This window comes from Leptidea sinapis, chromosome 45 (genome assembly GCF_905404315.1).
Source record: "Leptidea sinapis chromosome 45, ilLepSina1.1, whole genome shotgun sequence".
Lineage (NCBI taxonomy): Eukaryota > Metazoa > Arthropoda > Insecta > Lepidoptera > Pieridae > Leptidea > Leptidea sinapis.
Window position 1 is genome coordinate 974,259 of NC_066309.1, and position 16,856 is coordinate 991,114.

General features: G+C 33.7%; 1 protein-coding gene across 1 annotated transcript in view; it reads right to left on the reverse strand.

The window, feature by feature from the left end:
- Positions 1-10,014, reverse strand: part of LOC126977489 (runt-related transcription factor 3-like) — an 81,991-nt gene extending 71,977 nt beyond the window's left edge. Inside the window, exon 1 of the mRNA XM_050826333.1 lies at positions 9,342-10,014. Coding sequence (XP_050682290.1) covers positions 9,342-9,453 — 112 coding nt within the window. The 5' untranslated portion in view covers positions 9,454-10,014. The remainder of the gene's footprint in view (positions 1-9,341) is intronic.
- Between the last annotated feature and the right edge of the window lie 6,842 nt (positions 10,015-16,856).

A 16,856-nucleotide genomic window follows, 5' to 3' on the forward strand; every position in this document is an offset into this window, starting at 1 on the left:
CGTTTCAGAAATTACCCGTGGATAACAAGCAAACTTTAACTCTTTATAATATTAGTATAGAAAGTATAATGTAAAAACTTACGAAACACAAACCCGAAATTTAAAGTTGTGGTTTAACTGTTTGGCGTTCTTAAAAACACATAACAGAGTGGGAGATAAAACCATTAATAAGATAACTGTGGTTTCACTATTTACGGAAGCTGCTACACAAATTATGGCCGTGGGTTGCGGACGAAGACTGCGGTTGCTAAAGGTCGGGATCTGTTGGCCTAAGTTATTGGATTTCAATCTTGGATGAGTGCATCTTTAGGCAGGAAGCATTGCCTTCAACAAGGAAGGTAGGTCCGCGGGCGATGTTATTTAAATTGCAGTTGTTGAGCAGATCTTTGAAGTTATACTTCTTTTGGCTTTTATCTATACTAATATTATAAAGCTGCAGTGTTTGTTTGTTTGTTTGAACGCGCTAATCTCTGGTACTACTGGTCCGATTTGAATGATTCTTTCAGTGTTGGGTAGTCCATTTATCGAGGAAGGCTATATTCTATGTTTTTTTTTTCAAAATTAGGGACCCGTAATAAAATTGCTATTTTGTAACACAAGGTGTAAAATCGAAATTCTATTTTTGCGTGCGCTGCAAAAACTATTGACAATAGAACAAAATGATGTACAGGCTATAATATAGGCAATATTTTATTACTTATAAAACTATCGCGTGAATTATACTTTATATGGCAAAACAACGTTTGCCGGGTCAGCTAGTAAATATATAAATTTTTATGATGCGTGCACCCAAATTCCACACTCTGAAGTATGTTGGTCAAATAGACCATTTGTTTCATACTTCAGACTAAATTATATGTTATAATAATATTTACATTGGTTCTCTTTAATACCTTCTTAATTAAAATATAGTTCTTTCTACAAATGCAAAAAGGACCAGGAATATATTTTTAAGGATTTTTGTTTTCCTACACCAAATAAGTATAGCTTCTTGCGTGCGTATATAAGTACCGACACACACACACACACACATATTTTTTTTATTTAAGTCTTATTCATTTAGGGACAAACGTCATTATTTGCATATTGAGGTTCCAGTGGGAGGCTCCTTTGCACCGGATGCCGGCTAGATTATGGGTACTACAACGGCGCCTATTTCTGCCGTGAAGCAGTAATGTGTAAGCATGACTGTGTTTCGGTCTGAAGGGCGCCGTAGCTAGTGAAATTACTGGGCAAATGAGACTTGACAACTTATGTCTCGAGGTGACGAGCGCAGTTGTAGTGCCGCTCAGAATGTTTGGGTTTTTCAATAATCCTGAGCGGCACTGCATTGTAATGGGCAGGGCGTAGCAATTACTATCAGCTGAACGTCCCACTTGTCTCGTCCGTTATTTTCATAAAATAAAATAAATTATTTTATTTGACATATTTTTGAAAACAGCATGGATAATTCGATGAATGCACTTTATGCATAGCTATAAAATGATGAGATTTCTTCATGTCAGTCTACGACCGATTGAAATGTCTTCCTTGGCAACATTGATCTTAAGAAAAGATGGTTAGTTCCTCTATGGACATTTTCCGTGATAATCATATCAATAATAACCCTTTTTCCACGTCATATTTTAAAGTTATTGTTTGATATAGCCACGGAGGAGTAAAAGAAGGACTCCGCGCCGTGATATTAGCAAGTGAAGCACCATTATGCTAGTGTGTGTGCAGTTACGGGGGATACTAGTTACACAATTTATTCTCCCTTAAATAATCATATATGGCCACAAATACTTATAAAGTATCGTTTTTACACTTTTACACAACGCACGACGGCATTTTTAAAATATTTTATTGAGACGCAAACTGATCTGTAGAACGCGGACGATGACAATTCTCATAATGGCCGCCTATCGGCCTGTAGTAGTGTAAGTGTGTGCATGGGGCTATGTATTTACACGTTAATCGGCTTGTTTGGTGCTGCACTATTATGTAAGATGACAGGGACTCCTTAATTTTTTACTAGTCCGTGGATATAGCCTTTTTTATATAAATATCAAGGAAATATGTTATTTATTCAAAATAAAACAATACTATATATAAACCATAAGTAAAAAAATTATCACTACCAAGAATACTGGCAGAAATTCCGCGTTAGATAGCGCGGATGATCCGGTGGCCGAAATAGTAGCCAGCGTTTGGGTTTTCAATAACTCTTGAAGCTCGTAGATAGTACTTTGTATGTTCTCAGTGCCTCTGGGCCAAGTCTTGAAACCTTTAATTTATATTTTAATTGTTTTGGCTTTTATGAAGGTAAATGTTACTATTAGTAATAAGAAGGCTTACTATGGTATACCTAGTAGATTATATAGACTATAGGGGATAATGTTGCCACCTAAAATTGTATAATGTTATATTAAGTAGGCTAAACTGTTATGTGATTTTAAAGATGGGCTGGGGGTTTCTAATAAGTTCTTCTCCCCATGTCAAAGACCCGTTACGAGCTGACGTAGTTTCATGATATATACCAAGTATTGTTGCAATACTTTATGCTATATATATATATATGTGAAATAAAAGATTATGATATTTTATAATGAACTAAAAGATCAATTGTTCAGTATCTCGCCGATTCTCCTCAGCAAGAGTATTACGAATAGGTGGTAGTGTAAAATATTTTATTGACAATTTAAACCAGTTTTATAAGCCTCCTTGAATAAAAGATTTGATTTTGATAACAATATTGCTATATCTTTATAAAATGTGTCTAAAGCAATGAGTAATTAATGAATGTTACAATCTTTCGATGACTAACGTTTGGGATCCCGTTTGTGCTTCACAGTAGAGATTTTGTCGAAGGATTTCAGGTGATCTTGAAACTTAAGGGGTATCGTATGAAATGGCTTCATTGGCACAAGTTAAAACATATTTTTAGTTATTTTTATAATTTTATAGTTTTCGATTTATTACGAAGAATTATAAAACCTTTTCCCTTCTTGTCCTCTTCCCTTAGTGTAGGAACCTACCTAATAATAAGTACGGAACCCTCGGTCCGACGGGTCTAACTAGCACTTCAACAGTCTGGTGTTTTATTTGTGGGAGGCTTATTCGCAATGATAACCGTGGCGTATCTGACGTACAGTGTACATATGTATATGGTGGAAATATATTACCAATAAAATAACGGTGAATCCGTACATTAGAATAATCAAAAACACCTGAATTTTAGATGTTGTTTCCGAACAAAGCGCAGTGATATTTGCTGCAGGTAATAGTGACGTAATAATCCTACTACGTCATACTGGCAACACAACTTTTACTTTTTTGTCAGTTGTAAGTCTTCAAGGCGTCTGACTCTTAGGGGTAAAAGAAAAAGGAACGATTATTAGACCACTCATTTGTAATCCGTCTATCTATGAAAGTCCCAAAGTGAAAAGTAAGGCTCACAATATGATACAGATAAGAGCTCATATTATGTTGATCATTCATATCAAACATTTACTCACTGGCAAAATACGGATTTTTATTTAGACTAAGTAACTGAAAACCTCTTTGATATAATAAAAATTCTTTATTGCACTAATAAAATTATTGCACTAAATAGCAATAGTAGCACAACTAGGCAACCTTATCGCTAATCCGGGATATCTTACAGGTAACCTAAAGGTGTGTAACCTTATCTAAACAACTTGTATCCCAGTAAAAGTTTTTTATTATATTTTTGAATGCATTAAAATGCTGAATCTTTTTTCAAGTATCTGTTCAATTATTTATTATATACAAAAGGTTTTATTTACAAGTGAAAATGAGAACAAATTTTAAAGTATACCGGTCTATACCGATATTAAGTTCGCTGGTTTATTAAAATCAAAGAAACATACAATGTGCACAAAATATTTCAATTCATAATTCATTCAATTCTTACGAAAAAAATCCGAAGCTGCGACCAAAATATTCAACACATATCATGCAGTTTCTATTTATAACATATTTTATTTATTCCTACTCCCCAAAAAGTACTTAACATCACAAATATCTAGACATTGGCAGAAACTTCGAATACTTCACACTCAGTAAACGAACGACTGAAGGAATGTCAATTTACTGTTAATTATTTATCAGCTATAGATCTATAATTGTAAAACATTTGTATGTTGGAAATAGCGGTGGATTAAAATAGTGTTGGATTCTAATGATTCAAAAACTATTTTAAACTTATCATACTTCTTCATCATATTAAATAAATATACATCATCATCATAATATCAGACGGAAGACGTCCACTGCTGGACAAAGTCCTCCTCCTAAGATCCCAACGTATTCCGGCGATCTTAACCAGATCTTCGGTCCATCTTGTGGCGGTTGTACCAACACTGCGTCTTCGCCATTCGCCATCATTTATATTATTACTATCGTGAATTATACATATGAATTCTAAATCTGAACCGCATTGGTACGTGGCAGGTGAGAATCGAACCAAGAACGCCACAGTGAGAGTCAACGGTTCTACCTATCACGATACCGACGCTTTTTAAGTTTTATAGTAATAAGTTATAATTGTGGTTATTACACGGTACTGGGCATGCATCCTTTAAGGGAGAACATAGAGATATAGCTGGCTATATTTCTATGTTCTCAACAACACACATAGTGTTACAGCTCTGCCTATCCTGAAGAGGTGAACCGTATTATCTGCTGCCAAATTAAATGTTCACGCCACACTTTAAAAATTTAAATAGCTTCCTCTATTGAATAAAATTTCGTCCTTTTCTATATAAAATACAAACGTGTGTCTAGAAAGAAAAGGCTTAATATTCTATGGTCTATTTAAAATTAATCGTTAAAATGTCCAAATGATAGCATGCTAGTAACAGGAAATTTTTATGTAAATGTATGCAATTAATTTAAACATAACGCATTATGGATTTGAACACTTTCCATATAAGGCTCTATTGAAGGTAAATAAATATATATATTGGTTAGATAAGTACAAAACTTTAATAAGGCTTTTCCTTTTATGTATTTAGTGTTGGTAATAATTATGTCCAAATTATGAGGAAAATAGAAAATGTTAAAATACAATAATAAATGTTACCTAATTATAATAGGGGGTTAAGTATGGCATTGGCGTTTTGGTATACTGACTACATTTATTTTCATCCTAGTGCGATATTTCACAACGAAACTGTTTTCACTTGAAAACTAAAATATTTAACATTGATTTAATTTGATTTAAAAATAATAAAAGTGTTATATGCTTATAGTTGTTTTGTTTGAATAAATGAATTAATTTAATACTTTAACTCCTTTCACATAAATAATATACTTATATAAAGACAAAAGTCCAGCGTAAAAGAAAAAAATAATCTAAGTGATTAACATACATAAATTTGTATTAAATATTTTTTACAAAAGCAAATAAAAGTTCATAAGAATAACAGTTACTTAATAATTATCATCATTATTGTCATTGTTTTAATTTAATCCAACATTTCGTGTACTTTTCTGATGTATTTGTATGTTATTGTGTTTTCTCTTTATAGAGACCCAAACGGGCTGCACCGATTTTTATGATACTTTTAAATACGAAAATTAGCGAAGCGACTAAGCGAGTGATAGTTCCGATACATTGAAATAATTTTAGTTTTATGATGGTCTCTTGTATACACATATACTATAGGACGACATTCTCCTTACAAATGTTACTATGGCATAGCCGTGAAACAATTGTAAACGAACGAAGAGAGTTACTTCAAAGATTATATTAAATAATTTATTTTTATCCCTCAAGGAAAACGCAAACGCTTTCCTCCAAAGCAAACCTCGCGGCGGACTGTCATTGATAAAGTGAAAGACATCGGAAAGACCTGGAGTGAAATTAAGAGAGATGCTCAGGACCGATCACGATGGAGTAGTACGGTGGATGTCCTCTGCCCCAGCAGCCAGGGTTACAGGTACTTAATTGAAAATGATGTATTTTTGATATTATAATATTGACTGTTGATTCCAAGTTATGTACAAGTACTGTAACTTACCTCTATGTTGGCTAATAGACAATACGCACTCAAAAACATTAGATAATTAACTGACAAAGGTATTAAATTACTCTCGGAATACATTCTTAATAATGTATGTATAAACATGAGCATATATAACCGAAACTCTAGAATTTTTATGAAAGAGCAGAACTAACCATCGTATGGGTCACCTGATGTTAAGTAATGACCGCCGCCACACATCCTTTTGGTGCGCCAGACCAGAGATGCCAGCAATACTCCACCTGTGACCGGACCTGCGCTTTGTTGAGCACTTATTTTGATATTCGTAATGAAAAGTTACCAGCAAGCAAACTTATTATGTATACTACTCGGTTTGATCGAGTTGGTAAATCTTTTATTTTACAAAGTCAAATAATTATTATGTTCGAAAAAAATAGAGCTCGTGAGAAGAACATACGAGAAACTCTACTTCCACTCTTTTAAATCAAATAGAGTATTTTACAATATATGTTATTTACACATTTTGTAAGGCTGCATCCAATACATGAAATGTGTTCAGAGTTAAATGCGTTTTAAATATCAAATATTTCATAAAGATTAAATATAAATTATCGTATATTGGATGCATCAACCTTTAGAGCTTGAATTTATTCTTTAAGGATGCTTCGTGAACATGATAGTCGTGATTACTGTCATAATTAGTGATCGTATCCAACAAATACATTGATTTATTAACTATAACAGGTCGACCTAGCACCACAAGCAGCACCCGTTTACGAGTTGACGCATGGACCAACCATCGTTCCCTTCACACATATTTGGGGGAAGGAGACGACCCGGCAAATAAAAATGAAAATGAAAAGAAACTTTATTTACGTAAACTTATAAAAGCATTTGTAAATAGTCATAAAATGTTCACAAGTGCGCAAAAGCGGCAAAAGGTTAATTACGTAAGTAATTAAAAATACGTTAGTAGATGCTACGGGGTTAATCCAAACTTCTTCATTCTCAATATAGTCTTTAATATTATAATAACCTCTTCCCATTAAATTAAGCCGTGACACTCTTGCAAAATGATATTAAAAAAACATAATCTGTTAAATCTACCATGTATGTACCTACATTTTCGAGGCTTGCAAATTTGTGCGTAACCATAGATATCTTTTCACTTCAGCTGTTGAGGTGAATGCTAGATAGAGTAACAAGACAGCCGCATAGACTTGTTTTGAAACATTGTCCTAAAACAACACTTTTTCTTAAAAATAGCCATAAAATGTGTATAAAATTATATAACAAACTACCTGACCCGACAGACGTTGTTCTGTTCATAATAAAAAAAAAACTTGTGGGTGGATTATCGTAAAATCCGAATTCTTGGCTGACCTCTACTCGACGAAAGGAGTATTCCTACCAAATTTCAAGTATCTACGCCTTATGGTTCCAGAGATATCGTGATGAGTGACTATATACGTGAAAATCTCTTATATATATATACATATATATATATATAGAAATTGCCTGAGGACTTGAAAATACTAAAATGTTTAAACCAAGACTCTTTAAATGGCTGCTTGAAAATAATTTTTATAGTATTAATGAAGATTTAAATAAGTGTTAAGTTTTTGCATACTTTTAATTTAAGCTGGATAGAGGACACATTGTATTATTTAAGATCTGGACATACCCTATATTCCATAGCAAAATAAATAATTTCATTTCATAACAAAATTTTATATACATCTAGAATGTTATATCAGTCAATTATGTTATGGTCGTGGGTAGTTAATAACTTAAAGAATCTAACAGAATTTCCAAAAAATGACTTATTTGCCTTAGTGGTTCAAAAACTAGGTATGTATATGATTGAATGTTTATGTCTAGTATTTAAGTTATGCTCTTTCTTTTCCTAGTTTACATAATATTTTGATAGATATATTCTGACGCCATTGTAAGTATATTCATTTCTTTAAACAGATTTCGTAATCAGTCTCTACTTTCAAGACCGTATAAAGCGCGAACTGCTTTCTTTGTACCCAGAACAGAATACTGTAAGATATAACACTGTGGTAATACGTATAATATACTAATCTAGTCGTTGCTATCCATAAAATGATTCTGTATAGGTAATACAATATAATTTTTTTTAAACTTTTTACACAAATTATCTTGCCCCAAATTAGGCATATAGCCTGTGTTACGGGTTGCAAGACAACGATATATTTACTACAATATAATCACTTATACATACATAAATACATATAAACATCCATGACTCGGAAACAAACATCCATATTCATCATATAAATGCTTGCATCTACCGGGATCCGAACCCGGGACCTCTAGCTTAGTAGGTAGGATCGCTAACCACTCGGCTATACAGGTCGTCATAATAAAATATAACTACATACTATGTTTACTGGGTGTTATTACAAGTTTATTGAAATATATCAGATATTAAATATAGTATTAAGTGTGCGGTTATCAGTCAATATTCCAATAATGGGAGATGAACACGAATTACATCAGAATATATAAACTTAAAAGCTATGCTGTTCGCAGTTCATTACATAATATTATAAAATATTTTTGAGAAGGTCTTGCACACTAGAGCTGTGTGGAGGTCCCTGGCAGAGAACTCTATTTTTTGTTCTTGAACATAGAGTTATAACTTTTATAGTTTATCTTTAAAATTATATCTCAATATTGTATCTGTTAATATTGAGCTTACAGTATGTGTAGATTGATGCATCCACTGTACTCATTTCCAGTCTATTTTTTATAGGTATTTTTTTTCTACTCAAGTAATTCGTGACGTTTGAGCACCAGTGTTCCAATCGGTAGAACCGTTGACTCGCACCACGGAGCCCACGGTTCGATCCTCATCATTTATTCGACGCTTTTTAAGGTCGGCACACTGTTTTAATTCCTGTGGTGTTATAAGTGAGTTTGGGCGCTACTATCAGGAGACCCTTATGGTCAATTGTCTTCCACTCCTTCCGTAAAAAAAAACTGTTTGCATAGGCAGGTTGTAATTAAAATGATGAAGCTATGTATGTAAGTAGATTTAAAAGATTTGTTCCTACTCAACTTTTCCTGAGTGCTCGGTTATTCTCAAATTAATATTTTGATATTCAATTGAGAATTACTTTATTTATTTATTTTTACTTACATAAGTAAAAAACTTTTGAGATATAGAAGTTTGTATTAAAATACCGAAATAATCACATTTCTGCAGCCATTTTAATAAACAACTTTTATTTTAGATTTATTATTTTTTATCGTTATAGTGGCAATAGAAATATCACTGTTAAGATTCAACTGTCTATAGAACATTAAAACATCAACATTTACCAAGGTCTGGGTGTTCTCGGAGAGCTTCATCAATTATGGGCTGAACCCAGAACACGTCTAAATCTGTCATCTCGTGCCGTCTTCGGCCCCTGGACTCATAGGGCAGGTGCATCTTACTTCCACATCACCAACCAACATTTACAAACAAGAGTCAATTTAAGTTTTATCACTTTCACGATCGTCCTTTAACTCGATGACTAAGTTATTGTTTGAAACACCAAAACATGCCGCATTTAATCACTTTTGGCGCGCTTCCAATAGTTTTTCCTCTTTATTGTTCCGTACGGACTTATAAGAGTTCCACGACAAGTTAAAGTAACTTTGAAGTTGTTTAAAACTACGCAAGAATGTCAGTAAACCTTGAGTACTGTTTCAACTTGACTTTCGTCATTTTATAATGACTCACAACTCGAAAATCACATAGAATACATTTAATCATTGACTTTTAAACTTTCCGAGAAACACTTTAATTTGCACGTGTTTTTGCTGTCAATATCAGCTGATCTCGTTTAAAACATTCAAGATATTCCCCGGCGTTGCGTCAGAGATCTCTCGATAGTCTAATGATTCTCGCAAATATATCGTACGCGTATCTTGTTTACCGTCACAGGTATTTACGTTCTCGAGATGAGTCAATCGCGCTGTGAGCGAACGCGAGCGTGCCTTCTCGCCGCGTGTCATTCAACTACTGAACGACTGTGAGTCCGTGAGTGCCTGAGCCCTGAGGTCCGCCATTCTGTCACTAGCTGCCTCCATTCTCTGTGGTCAAATCTGCGGTCGGCCACGCTTCATTTGTCGGCAAAACATGCGATAATCATCTTTCACTCTCTCGTATTAAAAAACAGCACCGTGCGAGCAGGACGGCTGCAAGTTTTGTCATATTTTTGTTTACCATTGTTGCGAGAATAAGCTTTTTCATAAACTCTATCGCGGATACTCTTCTGTTGTTCTAGGTACGATCAATCTTGAAAGAGACGTCTATAGGAATAGATACTTCGAAAATAAATGTGTGAAGGTAGTATTGTGCAAGTCGACCACATTATTAATTGCTGTTAAAAATATTAACCGCATTTACGGTTAATGGTTTAGTAAATTAGCGAAAACAAAAAGCAGCTAATTACATTATTTGATAATTTATATCATTACCTACACAACAAGGAAATATTTGAACGCTGATAAGTGTTGGTCACTTACCTAGTTAGAGTTGCAACATTGATAAATTAATGTTATTGTTATAATTTTGTGTAGAGTTGTACTGATATATTGGAAGTGGATACATCAACTTAGTACTCTATCTCACTTGTCGCTACAAGGCTAATTGGAAAATGAGCGAAACGTCGCTTTGAATTGTTAATTAAAATGTTAATTTTCTCCTTTAGAGTAGAGCATTACATATAGATTTATTTTGCGTTTTTTTTAATAGAGAGGGAAACGGGCAAGAGGCACACGTGATGGGAAGTCGGAAGGCAAAGGCCCATGGACATCCGCAAAACCAGGGGTCATGATATGCGCTGCCAACCTTTAAGTTGGGAGTATGGTCTATGCTAGGAGGTACCTAAGTAGAGGTTCGGGAAAACTGCAGCCGGTAATAATTGATACTCGTTTTGCAATATTTCGCATTTCGACGAAATGTCCGGTGGTGAAATTCGGCTGCTGGTCTTAACCCGAATCCGACATTGCTTTGAACTGATGGAAGAATACTTCTAATTTAGTAAAGGTAACCAATTTTAGTGTGTACTTTATTCAGTTTTATTACTTTTAAGAACTTTCAGTGAGATCCACGTTTTGACATAACATCTTTTGTTTATGTTTGAATAATACAGAAGTAGGTATTATTTAGTACATATTGTGTTTATTGCAAATAAATATATTTTCATAACTGTACAAAATCAATTGGACGTAACTAGTGGAGTCGACAGACAATTTATTCTGTGTATAAAATAAAAATATTTTAAATATGATTATGATTTTCTCAAATCCCAACGTAAGAAAAAGTGTGAGAAGCTCTTATGATATCTGTGGTGATTTTATATCACGAGGTGAATCTTATAATCAATCATAAGTACTAAAAAGTAATAAGAAAATATTACACAATTCTTGCCATTTTTGGTCGCAAGGGAAAGAGTTGGTGATGACGTAATGATACCTATACCTCGTGTTCAACATACGTTACTGGAAGATATATTGGACAGTCAATAATAACTGATTTTTCTATTAAGTTTGCGCGTTTGCCACAAAAAAATATCATTTGTCGTATCACCGCTCTTCGACAAATTTAAATTCAAATATTTTTATTCAAAATTGGATTTAAAATCACTCATATAGGTACTGGAGCGAACAAACAAACATAACATTACTCAAATTGGTCTATCTGTTATAGCGAGACTAACGTGCAGCCTTTTTTTTTATTTGAAAGCACGGGCTGCAAGTCCATAAGCCATTTTATATTTACATGTGCGTGATCTCTGATATTATTAATTGAAACACCACTTTTTCCATGGAAGAACTCTTACTTCATATTTTATGGATTGTTTTAGGGACTTCAAATTATTATGGGGCTTACAGCATGCCATATTCTCCAAAACTGACCATAAACCATAATCCAGCGGGCTTAGGTCGGGACTAGATGACGGCCAGTCTTCATCAGTGCTGATGATGAAGTCAGAAACGTCTCCAATCACGCTTGTATGAATCAAGCTTTATGATCTGGTGCTGTGTCCTGCTGAAGGAACTGATGATTATGGAATATAGTTGTTAAGAGGCTTAGCCATATTCTGAAGAATCGAATCTCGACATACCTGTGCCGATGTTTTGCCACCTTCGTCACAAAAATATGGCTCAGTCACTCTTCAATGGGTGACACCCAACTAAAGTCAGAAGTTTCTTTTTTACCACCGTACTGATTTTTAAAGCATTGGCTACGAGTAGATTACGATCAGTGTGTTTTATATTAAATCCTCTCTTATAAACTCCATGTTTTAAGACCCGTAGGTATAGCCCAGTGGTTAGTGACCCTGACGACTCAGCTAGAGGTCCCAGGTTGGAATCCCGGTAGGTGCAAACATTTATATTATGACGAATGGATGTTTTTTTCCGAGTCTTGAACTTTTATGTGTATTTATATATATATATGTTTAGGTAAGGTAAGTAGTAGTACAGATTATGCCTAGTTTTAGGCAAAATAATTTGTGTTAAATTGTGTCAATATTATTATTTATTTCCAGTCTTAACAGGTAGGTATGTTATAAGGCAGGGAATTGTAACGGTTAGTCAAATAATTAAGGAAAGAGATCTGGGTCCAACGAGGAAAATTTCTATTGGTGTATAATTCTAACGCGCCCTCTCATTGTGTGAATTTTTATATGTCATAGGTACTAATGAAATATCATTGAATTGTCAAGCTACTGAAGACTCCAAGCACATCCCACTGGTATGCCATTTCCAGAACCAGGCTGGAGTGTCTTTTACTAAGGAATTCGCCGCAGTGTATGAGATAATTTAGCAAATTGGAGTACCTTTACTCAGAGCAGAGGTCGAGCCCTGCCTAAGCCTTCTGAGGAGCCTACGCCTCTTAAAAGTAATAGATCATAATAATATAATTTAAACTTCGGCACGTAAGGGCACTCGCTTCCTAGCTAGTAGCCTCGATTTTATCAAATCTCATTTTTTTAGATAAAGGTACTTAAGGGCAGGCGCGCTACCGCAAGCAGGAGGCACAATAGATCCTTAGATTTAAGTGTATTTTAATCCCCAAATAATAATGAAATATGTAATTGACTTAATTATTTGTATTGCAAATATATATCTAGGTATTATAAATTAAAAATATAGGTTCCGGATAACTAATCACCCGTATATCAAATACTAAAAACCGTCTCTGAAACACGCTGCATCTAAGGTATAGTATAAGTATTATTCCAATCGGTATGGTAATTTTCGTAGTACTCGTATAACCCAACAAAATAAATGGATCTTCATTTTGAAATATATATTATATTCACAAAATTTGCAATAAAATTAAGGGTGGTTAATGATAATTGAAATTAATTATTAATTTATTCTTTCGATTTGTGAAACGAAATTTACAAACACGTGTCTATCTTTGTATCATTCGTCAAACTAATTGATTTTTTGATGTTACTCCGATATTTAGAAACTAAAAAATACTATGAAATAGTTTCAATTCATTTTTAGTGGTTGTCAAAATTAGCATAGACAATGGAAAGTTTAATAGTAAAAATTTACATGTGGAGTAAAAAATTAGATATTTGTTACCTGTCTTATGTATTAAGATATAGTTTGTCTTTCTTTGGATTAAGTTAAAGACAGATGGGCGTGTGTCTCCGGGGGCGTGACGCCCCGCCCCTCTGTAAGACATTGCGCGGGAAAAATTCTCATTGCTACGATCTACTTGTTGCGTCGACTTACCGCCTCGCTGTGACGTCATAGCCGGTGAAACTTTCAGCGACGCTATGACGTAACAGAGAGTGTATACGTGTTTCTCGATCACGAAATCAATTGTCGAGCGACAAGTGTGTTTCTTTTTGTACTATTAGATAACAGATTCGATTCCCACTGGGGTCTGGGCATTAATTTATTATATATCTGCATGGTTGTAACAGATATTATTTTAGTAATTTTTGGATAGTTATATAATAATTAATAAGGTACCACATATAAAGGTGAATAAACTTTATATATTTGTTGTGGTTCCAATTGTTGGTACTGGCTACTGATACTAGTTGCTTACTGTCATTCTTACTATAAAAAGATACGGATTCCACTCCACTCTAATAGGTTACAGCTTAGCGATTTTGAACTTGTCATTTCTTGTTTTAATTTTATTGCCTCAATCTTCTTTGCGTTCGGAAAAAGTAGAGCCAAACAGGATGTAAATACTACGTAACAAGAGACAAGACTGCCTAAAAAAATAGAAATTTAGTTTAGTATGAAACGTGCAGTGATTTAACATAAGTTTAAGATAGTAGTAATTACAGAATCGCGATTGGCCACGAAGTATAATTCGGCTAAGTTTGAAAGCGAGCAGTTGCTTAAAACGTAGTGGATATCCACTACGTTTGTCTCACAGCTATCTCCTCTTGTTTTCGTCATCGCTCAATGACTGCACGTTTCATACAATCGAGTGAATCACTTTTTTCTTAGAGAGTTTCGCTAGGCTGGTGTAGAGCTAGTGAGACGAACACAGGTACAAAAAACTGTCATTCCAATTTATTCAATTTAAAAGTATTATACAATAATTATTGTAATATATTTATGATAAAGTTTGAACGATGCTGCATATAATTTACAAATGAATTGTGAACGTACAACGAAAAAAAATCCATCTTTATAAAAAAATGCGCGAACGTGAAAACATTTTTTTTATGTAAAATGCCTTTTTAATTCATTTAATAAAATAAAATAAATATAACACACACTATTGTTTGAATGACACACAACATACACACACATACATTATTGAGGTGTCTTTGATAAATAAACCCTTAAAAAGTTCAAAATTAATAATTAAATGAATTTTGTTCAAATTTTGAGCTCTGGTCGACCACTAGTATATATATTATATGAATATAAACCGAGACAGCAACAACAGATGCTCAAAATCAGCGCTGCAGCCAGTACTAGCTTACAGCACAAGCTGAGCATCAGCATTTTGTTTTGCCACACAGGATAGCTAAGTTACGATTAGGAATGTATTGTTAAGTATGTATTTAGATCGTAATTTTATGTGTTTTTCTTATTCTTAAACAATTATATAAATATAAATGAAGCAGCATCAATATTTTAACCTTGAGTTGAGTTATTGCGTAAAGTAAAATGCTGCGTAAACATGATAGTTGTGGTAACAGTCAAATTTAGTAATAATGGACCAGATGTAATAATAATAATTCTTTATTTACATAATGTGGGTATAAAAGTTAACAAAAATTACAATACGAATCAACACATTAGCCAAAAAGGGCATGCAAATTACATCAGACCCACACAATTACAATTCAATTACATTATGTACATATTTTATTGTCGCATCAAATAAACATTTATACATAGTTTATTTAATATAAAAACTCAGATACAGCATAGAAATAGTTATTAATAAGCTATTCATGTAGTTTTGTCTTAAATGAAGCGATATTTACCATTTTAATAGGCTCGGGAAGTTTATTAAACATTTTAATACACATATGTAAATTATTACTATACGAAGTCTCCTGGGCCTTGTATCTGTCGTCAAAATAACGTTTTCAACATATTTGATACAACTCTTCTACCGATAAAATAAAGTTACTAATAAACTAAAGTTCAATAGGTAACTGCAACGGGATGTGGGTTCTAACCTAACCACAAATTGTTTGGTGACACCTCAATACCACAAACACGAACTATACCCGATTAGCTAACTCTCATATTATGATAGTGTCCTATTAGGAGAAATGGTTGAAATTCATGATGCCAAGTGTTCGACGCTCCCCATTCTCTCTTGCAACTCCACACTCCAGATGAATTATAATAATAATAGCCTTTTATTCGACCAGATAAACAGTATTACTTACACATAAAATAATCTATAATTTTTTTCTTTTTCTCCAGATCCGTTTGCCCATCGGCACAGGCCTTCTCCAACATCTTTCATTCGAGTCTTTCGTTTACGTATCTATTCCACGTCACTCCTGCCAATTCTCTGTTATCATCGTCTTATCTTTTATGTGGTCTACCTCTTTTTCTTCAACTTCAAATAACTCTTTTTCAACAACTTAAAATATATATATTACACTTAACATATATATTTACTGTCTCCCTCTTCATCTTTTATCGTTAATTGGTATCCACTCTGTCACTTTGTCCATATGTTCCCTTTATCTCTAACGATCTGTCGTATCCTTCCTACAATGAATGGTATTCTAAACTTGGTTTTGATATTTATTTCTTCTTGTTTTATTCTGTCCTTTAATCGTATTCTAAAACACTTCTTTCTATACTGTTTTGACATGCTTAATTATTCTTGTTGTTTGCAAGCATAAATCATACACGCATCAAATACTCTTCTTTTATGGAACATTAAAGTTTTTGTTTTTCATTACTTCTGATAGTGACGCCTTTATAATTTATTTAACACATGATGACCCGGTTTATTCCTAATGTAATGACGGGCTGCTGCAAACCTAATATCATGAGGGTCTGTTGTGTTGGTGTTTTCTGAACTAACACAACTATGAAGCTACTGAGCCAGCTCCTTTTAGCAAGCTATCAGACGCGGTACAGAGTGTTTTTCATTTTTAATGTAATTCCTAGTATTTAAGATTTCTTAATGTGTTGCTAGATATGTGGGATTTTTGTTGCTAACTACGTTAATTCTATTCTAGAGGTGGGCCTGCGATGAAATAAAACAACAGTTCTTAACTAACTATTGTTACAGGATCTTAAAATAGTTTTTGTTTTTTAACTGATATTTGGTTTGTCTGTGCAATTATTTCTGTGGTCTGTGCTCTGTCGCGC